General features: G+C 39.2%; 1 protein-coding gene across 1 annotated transcript in view; it reads right to left on the reverse strand.

Moving 5' to 3' along the window:
• MYBPC1 (myosin binding protein C1) overlaps positions 1-18,502 on the reverse strand; it is a 48,799-nt gene that overhangs the window by 10,556 nt on the left and 19,741 nt on the right. The window contains exons 12-28 of the mRNA XM_066549818.1: positions 18,360-18,492; positions 16,837-16,961; positions 16,027-16,132; positions 15,558-15,724; positions 14,764-14,926; positions 13,859-13,965; positions 12,467-12,600; positions 11,183-11,339; positions 10,565-10,669; positions 9,751-9,939; positions 8,664-8,798; positions 8,511-8,591; positions 5,116-5,184; positions 3,820-3,987; positions 3,272-3,360; positions 1,279-1,474; positions 552-691 (exon numbers count right to left, since the gene is read on the reverse strand). Of these exons, the coding sequence (XP_066405915.1) occupies positions 552-691; positions 1,279-1,474; positions 3,272-3,360; positions 3,820-3,987; positions 5,116-5,184; positions 8,511-8,591; positions 8,664-8,798; positions 9,751-9,939; positions 10,565-10,669; positions 11,183-11,339; positions 12,467-12,600; positions 13,859-13,965; positions 14,764-14,926; positions 15,558-15,724; positions 16,027-16,132; positions 16,837-16,961; positions 18,360-18,492 (2,264 nt within the window). The remainder of the gene's footprint in view (positions 1-551; positions 692-1,278; positions 1,475-3,271; positions 3,361-3,819; positions 3,988-5,115; positions 5,185-8,510; positions 8,592-8,663; positions 8,799-9,750; positions 9,940-10,564; positions 10,670-11,182; positions 11,340-12,466; positions 12,601-13,858; positions 13,966-14,763; positions 14,927-15,557; positions 15,725-16,026; positions 16,133-16,836; positions 16,962-18,359; positions 18,493-18,502) is intronic.

Below are 18,502 nucleotides of genomic sequence, written 5' to 3' on the forward strand. Positions count from 1 at the left end.
AGTGCTGTACTTTTGTTAGTACAGTTTAAATTTTTTTTTGTTAAAATTTTTGTTAGTTTAATGAAAATAATAAATATTTCCGTATTGCAGTTTTCCTGAGTAAATCTCAGAGTGGTTACAGAAATATCTGTGTACTGTTTTGCCATGGGTAGTAAGCAGTGGCAATGACTTACACAGTGGGACATTGCAGGTTTGAAAACAGCAGCAATGGAACACTTTTGTTCTGGCAGCAGCATACTGAATTCAGAATTGATATTTTAAGGTTTGATTTTCTCTCCTGAGGCAAAGTAAAAATGCAGAATTACTTCTCTCAAATCCACCTATCCTTCCCATTTTTAGTCCTCCTCTTTGGAATAATTTGAAAATATTTCCACTTCTAGGCTTAGTGAAAAAGACTTTTAGAACTTTTAGAGGGTCCTGTAGAGATTTTTCAAATGCTAATAAATCAGTGCTTTGTCCACCTACATACTTTTAAGCATGCAAAGCTTTTTGTTTTTAAAAGGGAGAATTCATGAGTACATCCAGCTTTTAAACATCTCCTTATTACTTACCATACTCTTCTTATCTGCTTTTTGAATAGTGTACCCAGTAATGGCAGCATTGCCATCATCTTTTGGTGGCTTCCATGATAAATTCACATTCTCTCCCCAGACATCCTCAATAGTCACAACCTCTGGTGGGCCTGGGCGATCTGCAACAAAAATATGACATATTCTGCTGTTTGCTTTCTCTGTCTTTTCCCCACACACATCTTCCAATTAGTCTGATTTCTCTCTCTTTCTTACCAAAAAAAAAAAGTCAAAAGAAAGATGTGGTTGCAAAATAAAACTTTTCAAAGTGAAGGCATGTCAGAATTACAATAAATTTAATAAAGTTGTGCTGCCAGTTTTGCCTCTTATGTATTGGAATGGATGGTAAAAATAAAAAATAAATGTGTTTTCCTGCCTGTCTTTCCTACTTTCAGCATTTAGGATTTCTTCCACACTGAATTTGTGACAAACTTATTATGAATTTGCTATCATTACTATCTACGCGTACCACTCAACAGGAAAAATCTTGCGTCCTGGCTAGACAAGAACCTGAGGGGCTGAACAGAGAAAAAAAAGAGACTGACACATTCCAACAACTCTATGGTGTAGGGAGATTTCTTGAGAGACCCCAAATCTACAGCCAAGTAATTGAACATGGAGAGAAATCACTGCCAAGAAAGATGGCAGCATTCCCATTTTCCTTGTAGCCTTGGAACAGCTGGATCTATTTCCATTTCTCCAAACATACCAACGATCTGAATGTCTATGGTGGCTTTGTCCACCAGGTTCTCCACCTCCACTTTCATGTCATACTCTCCGGAGTGGCCCCGCTCTGCCTTCCTGATGAAGATGATGGTGTCCTGCTCCGTGTTGCGGATGTTGATGTCGTTCTTGTCGATCGGAGAACCGTTCTTCTCCCACGATACTTTCGCCCTTGGTTTGCCCTGCAGAGAGCCAGGAAACAATTTTTGTATGATTTTTTTTTTTTTTTTGGAGAAAAAAGGGAAGAGAAGAAAACAGGTTTAATTCCAGTTTTTTTCCCAAACAGGAAGTAAAACTGTCCTGAAATGTGACTGTGTTCACAGGGGTGCGAGGAGGAGGGAAGAGACGAGGGTTTGACTCCAAGTTTCAGAAGGCTGATTTATTATTTTATGATATATATTACATTAAAACTATACTAAAGGAATAGAAGAAGGGATTTCATCAGAAGGCTAGCTAAGAATAGAAAAAGAAAGAATGATAACAAAGGCTTGTGGCTCGGACTGTCTGTTTGAGCCAGCTCACTGTGATTGGTCATTAATTAGAAACATTTGTGTGAGACCAAGCACTGATCCACCCGTTGCATTCCACAGCAGCAGATAATCAATGTTTACATTTTGTTCCTGAGGCCTCTCAGCTTCTCAGGAGGAAAAGTCCTAAGGAAAGGATTTTTCATAAAAGATGTCTGTGACACTGAAAGAAACAGAGTTATTTTTAAAATTATACACCATTTAGAGACGCAATCATACCAATTCACCTAAAATGTAATTTTCTTTCCTTTTTTTTTTTTCCTCAGGAGACTGAAAATATTTGCAATTTCTCACTATATTGGATGATTATCTCTCCGGCTAAATTGACAAATAATTTCCAGTTTTCTGAAAGAAAAGGGAGAAAAAGTAACCCACAGAAAATATAGAACAAAGTATTTCACTCTCTGGAAATGCTTTCATTCTCTACATTGCCAGTGAGAGAGGAAAGTAATAGATTCAACCTCCAGGGATTCTAAACTCTCTTCTTTCATTACAAAGGAAGTTGTAATGGCTGCTAGGAAGGCTGGATTGATCTCTTTTGTGTGCCATTTTTGTGTGTCTAAGTGCCCAATAGAGGTGCTTAAAGTAGAGTGAATTTCACCTGCTTTGGCGTGGGATTTGCCTTCCACAGGCAACAGTTTGCAGGTGCTGTCTGAAAAAGGTAATCTCACACGATTTTGAACACCTTATCTTAGAGAATAACCATAAAATATTCCTTTAATTTCTCAAGAGAAGTATATCTTGCAGTGTAGTGCTGATCAAGCTTTTGTGAGGCTTTTAAGAGCCTCTGTGAGGCTGAATTATGCCCATCCAGTGTCATGAAATGTGCAGACATGAAATAGAAATGAATACCATAATTCTACCATAATTCTTTTACCATTCTACCATAATTCTTTTATTCAGAAGAAGGACCCTGCAAGGAGAGAGGCTGGTGCTGTTTAAAAGGTATGGGAATGAAGGTTAACATGATACTGTGGAAAAACTGGTTACGTATTTTAGAAATAGTCCTATTACAGTTGTGATCTCAAGGATTTAACAGCTGCAGTCTGCCTGCTCTTCCCCTCACTTTTCCTCTCTCATGACAAGGAAGTTATTAAATGCTACTGTTCCACTCTTGATACCCATATTTAACTGCTTCCAGTGCAACCCCTTTGCATTGTGCAATTGTCTCATGTGCAATGTCTACTGTGAAGATTTGTAAGTGTCCTTTGGATGACAGATGAGCAATCAGTCTGTCTGAGTTACCCAATTCATTACTTGGCTGAACATAATTTGTTTGAGTTGTTGAACCAAAAACTTTCAGGCACCTCTGTACTTCAGAATACTTCCACATGTGCTTGAGGTACCTGACTGGCCAAAGTTACAGAGAAATCAGTTAAAAAGAAGAAGTATTTAAAAAAAAGGAAAAAAAAAAGGAAAAATAATTTTTCTGTCAGTATTTTTAGTTCTTACCTGGAAAGGAATAACAAGATTCACAGTTTCTCCAACTCTTCGAGTATAGGTTTGTTTTAAGTGTCTTGGTAGACGAATCTTTGGAGGTTCTGAACAAAACAAAAGCTTGTGTTAAGCACTTATCTTCCTTTCTAACCAAGGCAGCACTGGTGTGCATCAGTATAAAAAGGAGACAGTGTGGTCTAAAATTCCCAGAAGTGACTAATGAATGAGGTGTCTAAAATTTCTTGGTACCCCAGTGTTGCATTCAGGACACCATCAGCTTTTATAACACCAAATGCTATGATGGTAGGACTAGAGGAAGCTTAGAGGAACTTAAAAAAATACCATCAGGATCAAGTTCTGCAGAAAAAGATGCCCTGAAAAACTGAAAAATAAAGGCTCAGAAATGAAACAAAATTATGAATTATTCAAAGATGTTTTCATGATTTCTAACCACCACACAATGGCTTTGTACAGCCATATCATCAGTTAACAATAGCAAGTAAATATTAGCCTTAAAAAAACCCAGGTGTATTTGTGGGTAAGTGTAGGCAGCAGGATCTTACCTATCACTTCCTTGACTAAAATAGGCTGTGGGTGGTACTTGGGCTCACTTTCACCAGCAGCATTCACAGCTTTTACTCTCACAAGGATTTTCGAGCCAGTTGGAAGGCCATTGATGGTAAACTTTGTTTTGTCTGTCAGCTCTGGGTTAGCCACGATCCATTCATCGGCTGGTTTAGGGAAGTGAGGGGATGAGGAAAAATCCAAAGAACAGGGAATTATAAATATATCCACAGCATGGACGAGAAAATTACAGAACAGTAATAAACTTGTTAGATTCCAAAGAATAATTTTGTTTTTCATTTTTGTTTTTCTATTTTGTTTTTCTAATTATGCTGTAACACAATGTAGATTCATTTTCATATGTAGGAAGAATGGTTCAAACCCTAAAGACTTTCTGCTGATTATGTATTTGTATATTCATATATTTGTATATATTTATATAATTATACAAATCTCATTAGAATATGGCTATAATTTAAGTGTACCAGTGAGGAAAATGGTTAGATTTTTAAATTCAGCTGGAATAAAACAAGGGGGGGAAAAGAATGTATTTGAAAAAGCACTCATCATTGCTTTAATAGCTTCCTTGAAGAGAAATGGGTTTTGCAATTAATTTCAACCAGTACTGAGTACCCTTGAAAGTATAACTGAGAAATAAAAGAAACACAGAATATTTACACATTGCAATGAAATGCCATCTCTCCTTATGCCTTCAATAAAAGGAAGGCTGTGTCAGAATTATTCACATAATTACAGCATTCTGGGATTTTTAATCCTAGCCCCAGGTGGTCGCACGAAATTCATGGAGTGATGAGAAGAGTACAGTCTTTTCTAACAGCTTCCATTACAAACCATACTTTATTATCCACCCTGTCCTCCCAGCACAGACTGCCCTGACACTGCTGGCACCTGGGCACAGGAGCCCGGTTTATGAACCAGCAAGTCAGGATCAATACTTCCCACACCATGTAAAGCTAGCACTATGAAATGGGCACGGAAGACAGAGAACTCTTATGAACTGAGAGCCCTGCAGAGCTAGACCACAGTGCTGTGGCACATTTTCATGACTGAGTGTCTTGCTTTTAGGAATTAAGTTTTCCTTCAAGCTTCAAGCAGAAAAGGATTTCAATCAATGACCGTTTCCCAAGTATCTCCCCCTCCCCTTACACCTATGCTACAGAAAATTCCATAGACTGTTGCCCCTAAAATTCACCGTCAGGAATTTATCTTTATCTTTTATGAAGATAGATTTTCTTTCATTAAAGAAGACTTATATCCTTTGTGGAATACTGTACCTTCCAGGTTAAAAGGTGGCTCCCCCAATTCCTCAGACTGATCTGTCGATATACCTTGAGAGAATCCATCTTTAAAATTAATCAGAGACACCCACTTTCACACAGATGGAGCATTATGTCAGTGGTTAGCAATTCCTGTTAGTAAGTATGCAAAGATAGATGCTGGGCTTTACAGATTTAGAGAACCCATATTTAGGGAGACTGCAGGGAGAAAAGAGATGGAAAGAGGGCATCCAGATCACAGAACAATTATATGTGATGCCCACAGGAAAGATAAAGGATGAAAGAAGAGGAGGATATAAAGTTCTATGAGTTTTTTGGGCCCCAGAATAGCCCTAGAAATATGAAAAGAAAGAGACAAAAGGAACACTTGGAAGAGAGAAATGAAACAAAATGATGATGAGAGAAAGTGTAGAAGGAGAAGAAAACACATTGTAGAAGAGATAAGAAAATCAGAGATAAATTCTGAGTAAGAGAGACAGAAAAAAAGAGGTCTTGGAAAAAAACTTGGAGGAAACAGAGGAAGAGAACACATTTAGCTAAAGGTAACATAGATAGAAGATTAAAGAAGACCAGACCCATGGATGATGACAGATATGATGTAAACCCTAAGGCTTTATTTCCTGAACAAAGTTATCACTGCCTTGGATTTCCTGTAATCCTGGAGCTGGCTATTTTCAGGATAAAAGCAATACTATTCTAGTATTTTTGCATGGTCCTGGATGAGTACACTGGCAAAGGTCTCAGCCAACAGAAACTCTCTGAAGCATTTATTTACTGGCTATAAAAACAGATCATCTGCAGGTACAACAGCCTGTTCAAGCAGATAAATATATTGTGATGAGGATCACTCAGGCTGTGCTCCCCAGGCTGCCCTCCAAATGCCCCCCAAGAACCAGTCAGCAGCACACTTTGCTAGGGACTGCCTTCTCCTGTGTCAACAGGATTTGGTCTGCTCCTCATCTCCACAGCAAGAGGGCCAAAGTTTGATATTGCAAACTAGGCCTGGGGAGTTCTCTCTCTCTAAATACATACATATATATTCTATATTCATGTTATTCACTCCTATGCAAAGCTGGGTCAGGATACTCATGATGAGACTCCAGTACTTCAGTAACATTAGTTAAGGATTCCAAGAATCCACCATGTTGATCAAGTTATGTGGTTCTGACTAAAGGAAAATACCAGTTTTGCAAAGCCAAGCCAATGTTTATGATACGTTATTCTTCTAAATTATGCTTATATATATTTTTTTTTTGTCTTCCTATTGTCAGCTTGTGATTTCTCCTAATGATTGCTATGTTAAGGAAGACTCTAAAAAGCTTCTTGAAAACTACTTCAGTGACAACAATGAAAGAATGGAGAATGTAAATACAGATGGGTTTACAGACAGGTAACTAAGAGAAAAAGGAAGTAGAATGAATATAGACAGTCATAAAAAGTATCTTGAAATTAAAAAGAGTTATTAAACATTACAGAAAAATTAGTTTGAGGCAGAACAGGGCTGAGAAAAAAGAGGCACTAAGATATTGCAAGAAAGGAAAAAACAAATGAAGAGAGAGAAAAAAAAGAATGAATCCAATAACATGACTTTTAAAATTGGTATTTTAAAATTGGCATTTTAAAATTGGCATTTTCTACTTATCTTGCTTCTTCCTAAGCATTTCATAACATATATACATAATGTCAATTGTGTATATATAGATGTATATGCATATATAGGAGGTATATATAGATATACATAAACACTCAAAACTATGTAAAATACATTGTACCCATTGTATTTTAACTGAGGTGGGTAACAGTAAAATGACAGACTTGGCTGCCATTTTGTTGTATCTTCATATTTTTAAAACCTATCTGGAAAAAAAAGTAAAGAATTTGTTCCATTTAACAGGTATACAATGTTCTTCTGTCTAACAGCCCTTTAAAGACAGATTTAGAAGATTCCTTTTCAAAGCCATACTTTGAATTAACCTGTCTGTATTTCTCATCCTCTCTTATCACTTGATTTAGATATCACATTCTCTAATGTCAAGCACTTTTAACTTTTCCCTTCCATTCTACCCAATGCTACACAGAGCATAATATACAGCATACACTGAAGTCCTCACATTGACAGTCCCCTTAATATTCCCCTACACCTGCCCTGTGCAGTGGAAACAAAGTCAGAACACTGTGCCTTGGTGGAAGACTGCATGCTTACTCACTCTGAGCTGTTCCCACAGCTCCCTCCCAAAATACAAGGAAAACCCTTCCTACCATTCCAGCTGTGTCTGCCTTCAGGTATTCTCCTCCGGGTCTCGGAGCTCCTTGCAGTCCTGCTCCTTAAAGATATTCATCTCAATACTACCAGATGCTGAGTGCTCCTGAGAAAAGCCAGGGGTGGTTCTTCACAGCCTCTCCCCCTCTCCTGAGAGAGGGCTGAGTGTACTCTGATGCCGTGGCACCCGGCCACGTTTATGACCTAGTGTTTTCCTGGATTTTCTGAATCTGAAACATGTGACAGCATGAATGACACGTTCTGTCCTCTCCCTCTTGTCTCCAGTCTATGGACTGTGTTCATGGAAAGGTTTCATTGAAATAAATGCCTTTGTGAATAAAAGGTGTTCAACCCCTCGCTTGATTTACATCACAGTTAAGAGCAACAGCAGTGGAGCTGAAGATAACTGTGTGCCCTTCATCCACATCCACAACATTGCTGCTGGTGGGGTTGTTGGTCCACAGAGGCTGGGTATGGCACATACCACTCCAGGATATTTGATACTTACCCGGGTGCTGGTGGATTTGACTTTTTGAAAATAGGCTTCATTTGAAAATCTGCTGGAAAATACTGAGTTTCTGCTGCTTGATCACCAAAAGACTCTTGAAAAATATCATTTATATTTCCCTGTTCCTTCTTATTTTACTCTCAAAACTTAATTCACTCTTTTATCTTCCTCCTTCAGTTCTTATATATTTTTGTCTTAGATTGACATAGTTAAAGATCCCTAAAACTGCACTGAAATGTTGGAGAAATTAAATATCTAGACATGAACTTTGCATGCCTAGATGACTTCTGCAGGAATTATTGGAGAGGCTGTTCTCAGTGTTGGCAGCTGGCACTTGAAGTCAGTCATATATCAACATAGGGATTACCACAATGAGGACCTCCTGTCCCTAAAACCCAGCCAACCTGAACATATTTTGGGCCACAGTTGTAACTGTTATTTCCTATGCCTTCATCCACCAATGAACTCTTTACTGCCCTAACTCTCATTTAGCATCTGAAAGAGGGGAATTATTAGCAAGGTACTTGGTACATTACAACAGATTATATGGCTTTTCATTTGGATTTCAAATAAAGAGTAAGATATGTCAAACCACAGTCAGTGGGTGGCATCTGGAATACAAACCAAAGGAAGCCTGAACAAAACCCTGCTCCTTGAGGTTTTCTGCCTGATTAGTCTCTGCCTGACAGCCAGAGCACCTGATATCTGTAGAGAAAAAATGGAGAAAGTCTCACCCACGTTCCCTGTGAGTCAGGTACCCCAGGTGCTGTCACTTACTTCCTTCAAAGCAGTATTCCACCACGTAGCCGTCCAGCCCTGCCGCCCCAATCTGGTCCGGGGGCCTCCACTTCATTGTCACCGAGGTGTCGGTCACACTGTCCACTGCCAGCAGAGTTGGGGGGCTGGTGACAGCTGCAGCAAGCAGGGAGAAGGCAGAACACTGTGTTACCAGAAAGGTTTAAGTTTATGGTCTGTGTTTCTCTAGTTTAGCATCACAGGTGACAGGCTATCCTGCCTTCCAGGATGATTTCCCATCTGTCACTATGGGACGCGAAACAACACAAATGCATACACTGCTGCTCTCAAGGTGAAGAAGAAGGGAAGTTTATTATCTGACTCCAACATTTATAGTTTTCCAAAAGTGACAGTGGATTGGAGGGTGAAAGTGCCACCTCTCCAATGACACTGGACAAACCAACAGTCCATCAAATTTCTCCTCCTCTATAAAAGAATGCAAAACAATAAGTTATTTACAGAAAGTGTGTGAGAAAGTTTGCTACAAGAATGTAAACATCAGAAGGCTTAGAAAATCTCAAAAAATCAGGGTGACATCCATCATCCCTGGCATGTGTTCCTCAGTTAGGACCACACTAGGAGGAAGCAGCTACCTCCTCCCATATATGCTCACAGCCTGACCCAGAGATAAATTCCTCCTGCTGAGGAGAGAGAGAAGGACAAGCAGCTGTGGCTGGTGGTAGAGCAGAGAAGTTGGGAGCAGTGTATTCAAGTTGGGAGCAGTGTATTCTACCTCAGCAGGTACATTCTGGCAAGAAGGGAGCATGCTGGAGCTGTAACACCCCCTCCTTCCTCCTCCTCTGCATTCTGGGGGTGCTGCTGAGCAAGGGGGGAACCTTTGCTGATCTACAGAACAAGACAGCTTTCTTTTACAGGGACTTGTGGTTGTCACCATAGTTTGAAAGTCTGTTTCTTTATATGAAAAGGCCACTGGGTTAGCCTGTCACTGTGGGATTGACAAAGCCTTCTAGCTGTCACACTGATAAAGAATTATATAATTAGGTGATTTTAATGACATATGAATGGTTATGTTCTAAATGCATACCTATCTCTGCTTTTGGTTACTTACCTAAAGGAACAAAGGACTTGGAAGGCATGCTTGGCTTGGACATGCCAATGGCATTGACAGCAAACACACGGACCTCATAAGCAACACCTTCAATCATTTTCTTTGGCTCAAAAGTTGTTTCCTTGCACAGTTCAAAATTCAGCCTCATCCACCTGGAGCTTTGTTTCTTTTTCCTCTCAATGAAATATCCTTTTAACCAGAAAAGATTTTATCATAATAAGTGATGGCACAAAGGTCGGTAATAAAAGTCTATTTTTTGACTGCCCAGTGACAATTTTTTACCTGGATACACCTCAATATTCCCTTCTAGCTTCAGAGTGATAATTTGCCTCATTGCAAGCTATCTGAGAGTCACCTATTTGCTTTCATAGCCATATATGAGCATTTTTGGACTTAGAAGGCTGCTGTGTTTAGTTCAGAGTAAAAAGGGTCTGGTTCTACTGACCTCTGGGCCCCTCTGGCTTTCTTCTTGGTTTGGTGTATTAAAAGATATTCCATTTTCCTCAGTAAACTGTTTCTGAAATTTCCTTCTAACACAAACAGGCTAATAACAATGCCGAGTTTGGTTCTATAAGAGGTTGTCTTTCAAGTAGGGGACATAATAATGCAACAAGATAGAAAATGACAAATCTCAAAGCATTAGAAAAACAGGTATTTGATAAAGTCAGAACAGGCAGGACATTCTAGCTACTGGATATTCCCAGCACCCCTTTCCAGGGCCGGAGCTGAACTCTGATCCTGCTGCATCCACTATTTGGTGTTTGCTTCTTTTGTCTGTATTAGAGAGTCACCCCCAAAACAAAAAAGTGTGTACCTAAAATGGGTGATCCACCATCATTTGCTGGAGGTTCCCAGGTCATAATACACCAGTCTTCACCCACCTCAGTCACATTTGGTGCCTGAGGAGGATCAGGAACATCTGTTGTGAACAAAGTAAATATTATTATTAAAAAAAAATCTTTCTTCTTTTTGCATAGGCTGAAATTAAAGATGTCAAATAAGAAACAAATCTAAATAGTTTTTGAGGTGCAAAAGGAATTCCTAATGAGGAGGGAGAGCGGGGAAGAAGAAATTTAGTGGATCCTGGCTGGTGGTTAGGAATGGATGAATGCCAAGGTCTTCTTCACAGTGGAGACCCTTGACAGGCTTTCAAGGGCCTGTGCCAAGACAGAGCCCACAGCCCTAGGGAGAGGGGAGAGCCAGGAGCGATAGGGACAGCCTGAGGCAATCAGAGAAGTCTGGCCCCTGGCAGCAGCAATAATCAACTCCTACTTAAACCCCTTCCAAGCTCCTTCTTCCTTCAGTAACACCCAGCCTCAGTACCCTTGCATCCCAATTCCACACCTGGCAACGGGGAAAAATAGGAAAATGGAAGTTTCCTGAGACTCTACCCCGGTGACATGGCTCATGAGGTCTGTTTCACACGACTTACCAACCACTTTGATGTTGATTAGAGCTGTGTCCTCTCCAGCCTCATTCTTTAAGGTGATTCTGAAAGGACCTGAATCCTCCCTCTCAGCTGCATCAATGACCAGGCAGCTGCTGTCTGGGTATGATTCTGCCCGAATTCTTCCACTGTCTGTGACCATCTAGGAACCGCAGAGAGCAGAGGGAAAAGTCATATTGTCTGGATTTGAGAGCCAAAATACTCAAAAATCAAAATTTGAAAGTAGTATGGGTCACTTCAACAAAAATATTAAAGCAACTCTAAGAAAAAACACACCAAGCCTCAGCATTTTAGTCACCTAATGATGAGAAAAATGACAAAATAACTAAAATAAGTAAAACATGGTAACTGTTTACTACTTAATTGAGCCATTGCATCACAAGGGATGAGGGAGCTAGGCTTCTCCTTTGAGGTAAAACACACTTTTGCCAACATCACAAATCATTAATTTGATGGCAAAAGAATAGCTGATTCTTCCAAAAGTCAGATAAAAAGGAAGTAATTAACTTTAAAGGTCAGAGTGATTGTAATGGTCAGTAGTTTCTCCTTGCAGATATCAAATCCTGTCACATATTTTGGAGTAGGAGCTCTCCTAGAATAATTCCCTGTTTGGACAGGACCACAGTGGTGACCCTACAATTAATATTTGAAAAATAGTGGTCAAAGATTGGAGCAGGTAGGTTTGATGAATGCATTAGTGGTAAAATGTCCCAGCTTCTACATTGAACAATGAATATTTAAATGTGAAAAACTATTACTTTGGTATTTACACACCCAGGGATTGATCTAAGCAAAAGTTTTGCTCTAAGACACCAGATGCAAGACCCCAGTTGCCCAGCCTATTGTTTCATTTGAGACTTGAACTCCATTAGTGTTTATCATTCATTTTCCAAAACCAGACCATATCATGGCTTCCTGCCAAAACCTGGCAGCCATTCTGGGCACTGAATGTATAGAAGAAGTAGCCATTTGGTAAATTTTCATAACTTTTCTTCTGCATCCAATATATCCTTCTCCTCTACTATTTTTATAGTAAACCCCTATTTTTTTTTCCTTATTTATTTCAGGCTTTCCTTAAAAAGACCCAAAATATTCTAAATAATGTTTACCTGTTTTACCCTTCTTTTTTGAGCAATGAGCATTTTTAAATACAGGGCATCTCTCCCTTATTTTCTGCCATTAAAATAAATTTCTTCAAAAGGCTAAAGATTATTATAAAGACTATTTTAACCTGGTTAAGCTAAAGAAACATCTACAGTGACAATGTACCTTGTCCCCTCTACTCCAAAAGACTTTTGGAGGTGGTTCACCAGTGATGGGGATCTCAAGTCGTAGTTTGTTTCCTGCCACCACTGTCACAGTGTTATTTTCCCCAAGACCATCCAGGTGAAGTTTAGGAGGATCTGAAAAAGGAGAGATTGTCCAAGTTAGACATGTAGCTGCTGCTCTGAGAGCTCAGTGACCTGGCACAGGTCTGCAACACACAGAAATATGCTCTATGTTTTATTTTCTTGGTATTTTTGAGCAACTGAATTTTGTTTTAAAGAAAAGTTGTGAAGAAAAATCTATTTAAGAAAATAGAAAACAGAAAAAGAAATCGTGGCGCTGATGAAAAAGAACTCATGGCACCATAGACAGTTTGGAATAAAAAAGACCATATGAAGAAATACATAACTGTTTCCCTGAGAGAGAATTATGAATATTCAGGTAACTTCAGAGAGCACTTTCCTCTAAGTGGCTCTTGAGAATTTCAGTTGTGGGTTTTTTTATGGCATATTTAACCACGCTTCAGCCTTCACTGTCCTTACAGTTTAAAAATTTACAAACCCCAATCCTTTTCTGAAAACCAAATTATCACTTTTGTTATACACTGTGTGTATGGAAAACAACTGATTAATATCCTCTTGCAACTTTTTTAACGTATTAGAAATACAACAATGGTCATTCCCCTCTAGTATCACTTCACTTTTCATTCTGCCTAAATCCCATCAATACTTTTTGTAATACAGATATCCCACATCTCTCAGGTTCAATTAAAAAAACATGTTTTCTAAAACTTTTATAATTTATATTGTTCTCCTTTTGACTTCCTTTTGACAAGTTGCTGGTTGCAGCTAGAAGCTGGTGAGGCATTGCTGTGGGAATAGTCAATGCCCTGTTTTATTTTTGTTTGAAGGACTGGGATCACTAACAAGCCTCCTGCTTTGCTGAATGAATCAAAGCTGGGCAGAAGAATTTTTCCCTCTAGATAGCATTTAATGCTTTTAGTGAGTAGATAAATATGTGCTTATTCTACTCCTCTCTAATCAAATCACATTTTGCAATGTTAGCGAGCCGGTTCTTAAAGACAGCAGTGTATATCTGAGAGGTTATCTGTATATCTAGCAGGTTTTTTTACACAAACTCTTCATAGTGGTTTAGATTTAGGATCTCAGCCTCAAGAAGCCTCCCCCAGGAGCTCCTCCCCCCAGCACAAAAACAGATCCTGAGCACAGGCAAAGGACTCTCCCGGCAGCTCAAGTGCACTTTGCCAAAGCTGCAGGTCTGTTTTCTCTGGTGGATACAAAGTGCCTGTGGTCAGGGGTATTTCACACTGCTTTTGATTTCTGAAAGGTCACAGGAAGATGTTCTGTACAGGTCTATACTGTGCAGTCTACTTACCCACAATATGTACTTTGCATGGAATATTAATGTTGTAGGCATCTGGCACAAACATGTATTCACCCTCATCATCGACAGCAGAAACTGGTATAACAAATCTGTGGATTCTGTAAAAGAATTGAGAGAGAAGTCTGTGTAAATTATGTTTGAAGACTGGTTGAAGCTATAAGCATAAGTCTGTGAAAATTGTAGGAGATCTGTGAAAGTGAGTAAAATTGCTGACTAAAAATCCTTTGCTTGTTGCTTAGTGGTGGTTTAGACAACTAAAATGGTGTTTTTTGTACAAAATATGACTGACACAACCACCAAATAAAGTAACCAATTCTAATATTGTTTGTTTGAACACAAAACAAGGAAAATACAGGAGTGTAATCTCTTTTACACAGGGATTCTATGCTGCTGCCATTCAATTTCAATTTGCTTGTTTAAGAAAAAATCTGCAGGTGATGTCATTGTGGGAATATTCTGACTTTTGTAGGACCATCTTTGTGACTTGATACAAAGAGGAGCTATGAGAAAAAGAGGCACAGAAAGGAAAGAGATAAGGAATTATATATTTTATATGTATTTTGTATATTTTAATAATATCTAACAATAATTGTATTTTTCTGCTTAATATCCCATAACAACAGCAACAGTAATGGCAAGAAAAATCAACAGCTTGAACTTATGTGGATCCACAATTTGATTATTGTCCTCCACAGCCAAAATACACAAAAGAAGATTAAAAAATAAGATTAAAGGAAGCAAGGAGACATGGCTTTTAAAATGACAGAAATAAATATGTCTTTTGGGACAGAGGTTACGCTTGATTAGCAGATAATTTTTAGTGAGGTAACCCACATACTGGCACAACTCCACAGTGTCATTGCACCAAAAGCCACGTCAATACACAGTAGGCTTACCTTCCTTTGTGATAAAGCTTTACACGGTCACTGGCTTCAATCAGCTGCCCATTTTTGTACCATTTCCCTTCCACATTCTCAGATATCTCACACTTCAAGTGGATTTCCTGTCCCAGCCTCACAGTCTGGTCTTCTAGTGCAAGTGATATCTTCAGAGGTCTCACTTAGGAACACAGAAGCAGATGCATTAAAGAAAGATGATGGAGCTCAGTAACCATGGGAGGGTAATTTCCAACTTAATAAAACAGCATGAATTGGTCAGGGTGCCAATTTGTACAAAATAGTCAAGAGTAGCATGAGTATTACAAGTAAAAATGTACATTTTTGCATAATGCATGATAACTTAAGAGCACGGATCAGATAAATTTTGTTTAAAGACACAAGCACTTTAAAGAGATACTGCACAAACAAAGCTGAGAGGATTACACAGTCCTGTGCTTGTGCCTAGGTTTGGCTTTCCTGTGAAAATCTAAAAAAGACTGAAGAAAAGCAGATACTTCCCTTTAAAATTCACTTTTTTGACCTATTGTACCTTTGGATGGATTGCTTTATTGCTTTGTTTTCCATATTAATGGTGTGACAGGAAGTTAACAAGCAGAACTAGTCCATGGCCTGCTGCTGGAAATACTTTCTAAAGGGAAGTTTTCTTCATTATTCTGGAGATTCACAGCAAAAAATTGCTATGGAAGTTAAGTTTCCTTTTCAACCCGCAGGGAAAGGCAAGAAAATTGTTCATTTCTGTGTGCCAGCACAGTGTGGCACACGAATTGGAGAGCAAGGTGGATGATACTCACAGTCAACTGAAAGCTTGGCTTCTGATTGCCCTCCAGTTGTCATTACTGAGTAAGTGGCAGTGTCATTTTTGGCAGCTTCCTCTATGACCAAAGTGTGTTTTTTACCCTCAACCTTAATCCGATACCGAGATTTGGGATCATTGGAAAGTTCTACGCCATTTCTAAACCTAATGGAAAGGAAAGAGTTTTTATTTTTCCAAAGGAAGTCCTGTGCAAGTAAGACTTCCACAGATTGAAACTCCCAGGGGTGACTTTACAAGACTGTAAGGCACTAGAAAAGGTTAAACAAACTCATCCATGAATGTATAAGGGTATTTTTGGTGTTGCTACATTTTTGAATAAGGTTTTATTGAGATTTTCTTAACAATATTCAGGTTTACTGGTTTAGGAAAAAGCTGCCCACATTTTTGCCCTCGATTAAAAGTTTCTGGGTTTTATTTTCATGGAAGCTGTTCGAAGCATGTCTTACCATTTCACATTTGCATCATCCTCAGACACTTCACAGCTCAGCTCTACTCGTTCACCAACATAGGTGCTGGTGTCCTCCAGGCCTTTGGTCACCAAAATTGGAGGATCTTTGGAAAGAAAAAATCACAGATTTACGATCTGAGAGGGAAAACCAAGTGAAATAGATTTTAAATAATGCTGTATAAGGCAGTGTTGCTTTCAAGTTCTAATATGGGTATCAGTGCAGCCTTTTCTGCCTTTAATCAGAAAAGCTGTTGCTCTTTAGAATGCTAGTCAGAAATTTGCTCAATAAAAGTAACATTTCTTCATATTAATACCTGTTTTGCTGTGCTAATCAATACCACAGGAACAAAGAGACTGAAGATGTGGCCTCCCATTTGTAAATGTTCATAGAGTCTTCCCTCAAATCAGTGCAAATGGAATGAAAACTGGCTTCTAGAAAGCGTGATCTGAGGGCACTTGGACAATATCAAAGTCCTCAGGCACCAGGTGTGGTGTTAGGGGAAGCCAGGGCTATGACACACAGGTCTCCAAAATGGTTTAAAGTTTTGAAGGGCACCACAGCCCCAGTGGATCCAATGCACAGTACCAAGTTGAGTGTATCCCCATTTCAGGGTTTTCACTAAGCTGCTAACTACAGGATGAGAAAAAAAAAATGGCCAGGGATCACAGAAATACCAAGTGATCCTAACAGCTGCTAATGCAAATTCAAAAATATACCAAACCAGATCCTCCCTGATAATTTCTGTTGCAGCCAAAGAAGCCATATATATTTAGGGCAGGTGAAACAGCACCAAGCTGACATAGTTACCTCTCACAAACAGTTCTGTGGAGCATTTCTCATCACCAGCTGTTACGTAATAGCGAGCATCGTCTGTCATCGTACAGTTATTGATGAATAAAATTCTCTGGTTACCTTTGTGCTCAAAAATGTATCTGTTTGGACAGGAATGCAGCAAAGACATATTAGCAAAACTTCTGGACACCTTTTGTTTTATGTAGAAAGTGCTGTAGGGATTTTTAGAAGCAAAAATACTAGGGTTTACACAGTACTGGGAAAATTGTCCTTGGAAGCAATTTCCAAGTTTCAACAGAGCTGTCATAGACTTCTAGCAAAAAAAAGAGCTGTGGTGTAGAGTGACAATGAACTGCTTCTGGCCTGTTCCAAGATCCCAAGTCTGGGTGATATGAAAAGAAGAAATTAAAAAAAAAAGAAGCTGGAGTCAAATGATGGCAAATAAAATGGAGTCTGAAACTCTAGATGAGTAAAGCTGAAAATAACCAGTAAGAGGACACCATCACTCATTCCAACATTTTTGTGAAGTGTAATAATAGCCAAAGTTAAGAGGTTAATACTATTGGTAGGCCAGATGGCACAAGATATCAGTAATGGGATATGGGGTTTTGGTAATGGGATAGGAAGCCTTTCACCTTTATGTCACCAGTTTAGATCTGCTCCAGGTTTGTAATGACCAAAGCTCGTTAGCATCTGACAGCTTCTTCAGCTGCCTGGTAGAAATGCACTGGAGCCTTCAACCCAGCCCCTCCTGCTGGGGAGGAATCCATAGAACTGCCTGCAAAACCCCTCTGAATTGCTCATGCCAGATATAGGGGCTAAACAAAAGGTACTCCATTATCCATTTTTTGGTGAATCATTAATTTTAACCAAAATCCTTTCTCGATTTCAACAGAATGAAGGAAATCTGCCTCATTTCTGTAAAAAGGCCTTTTGTTAATTACTATATTTTTTAACTGGATGGAGGAAAAATTGTCTAGGACTTTGTGCTGCTGAGAAACATTTGAGAAACATTACACTGTTAAGCACATCTTCCCCAGGTGCTCACGACTGATGGTGCAGGCTGTTGATTTCAGGGTGTTAACAGAGTAGTGAAAGATGAGACAAAACTCATACACCCTTTCCTGGGGTTTATGAGCCAGGTGTGTAAGTGTGTGATGTAAAATCTCTGCTCAGCACAAAATTACTGTAGAAAGATTGTGTCCACCTCCAGACACAGGACCAAGGACAAGTGATTTATTTATTGGCAGTGCTTCCTCATTTTTGAAAACTACTGAGTAGAAATTGGCACCACATTTTTTTGAGGATCTCTAAGACTTTTGTCTTGAGACAAAGGGGACAATCTCTATTACATTTAGCCTACAGTGTACTTTTCTGGGTCCTGAGCAACGTAGCATCATTTGCATACTCTTCACATCTTATGAAATTCAGCATTAAAATTGGTGCAGCCTGAGCAAAGAGATAGATCTGGGCAACACACTTGTCAAGGGAGTAGATGTGTGTCCATTTTACTGCTCACATATGCTAGAATCACTTACTTTGCACTTGGTCGTATCTCTTGGCCATTTTTATACCACTTGAGCTCCACTGTTGGATCTGCTAGCTCCACCATGAATCTTACTTTACCTCCTTTGTCCACTTGGTATGCAGGATCGAGGCCTTTGGCAAAAGCTGTTGTGGA

Source organism: Molothrus aeneus, chromosome 5 (genome assembly GCF_037042795.1).
Source record: "Molothrus aeneus isolate 106 chromosome 5, BPBGC_Maene_1.0, whole genome shotgun sequence".
Taxonomy (NCBI): domain Eukaryota; kingdom Metazoa; phylum Chordata; class Aves; order Passeriformes; family Icteridae; genus Molothrus; species Molothrus aeneus.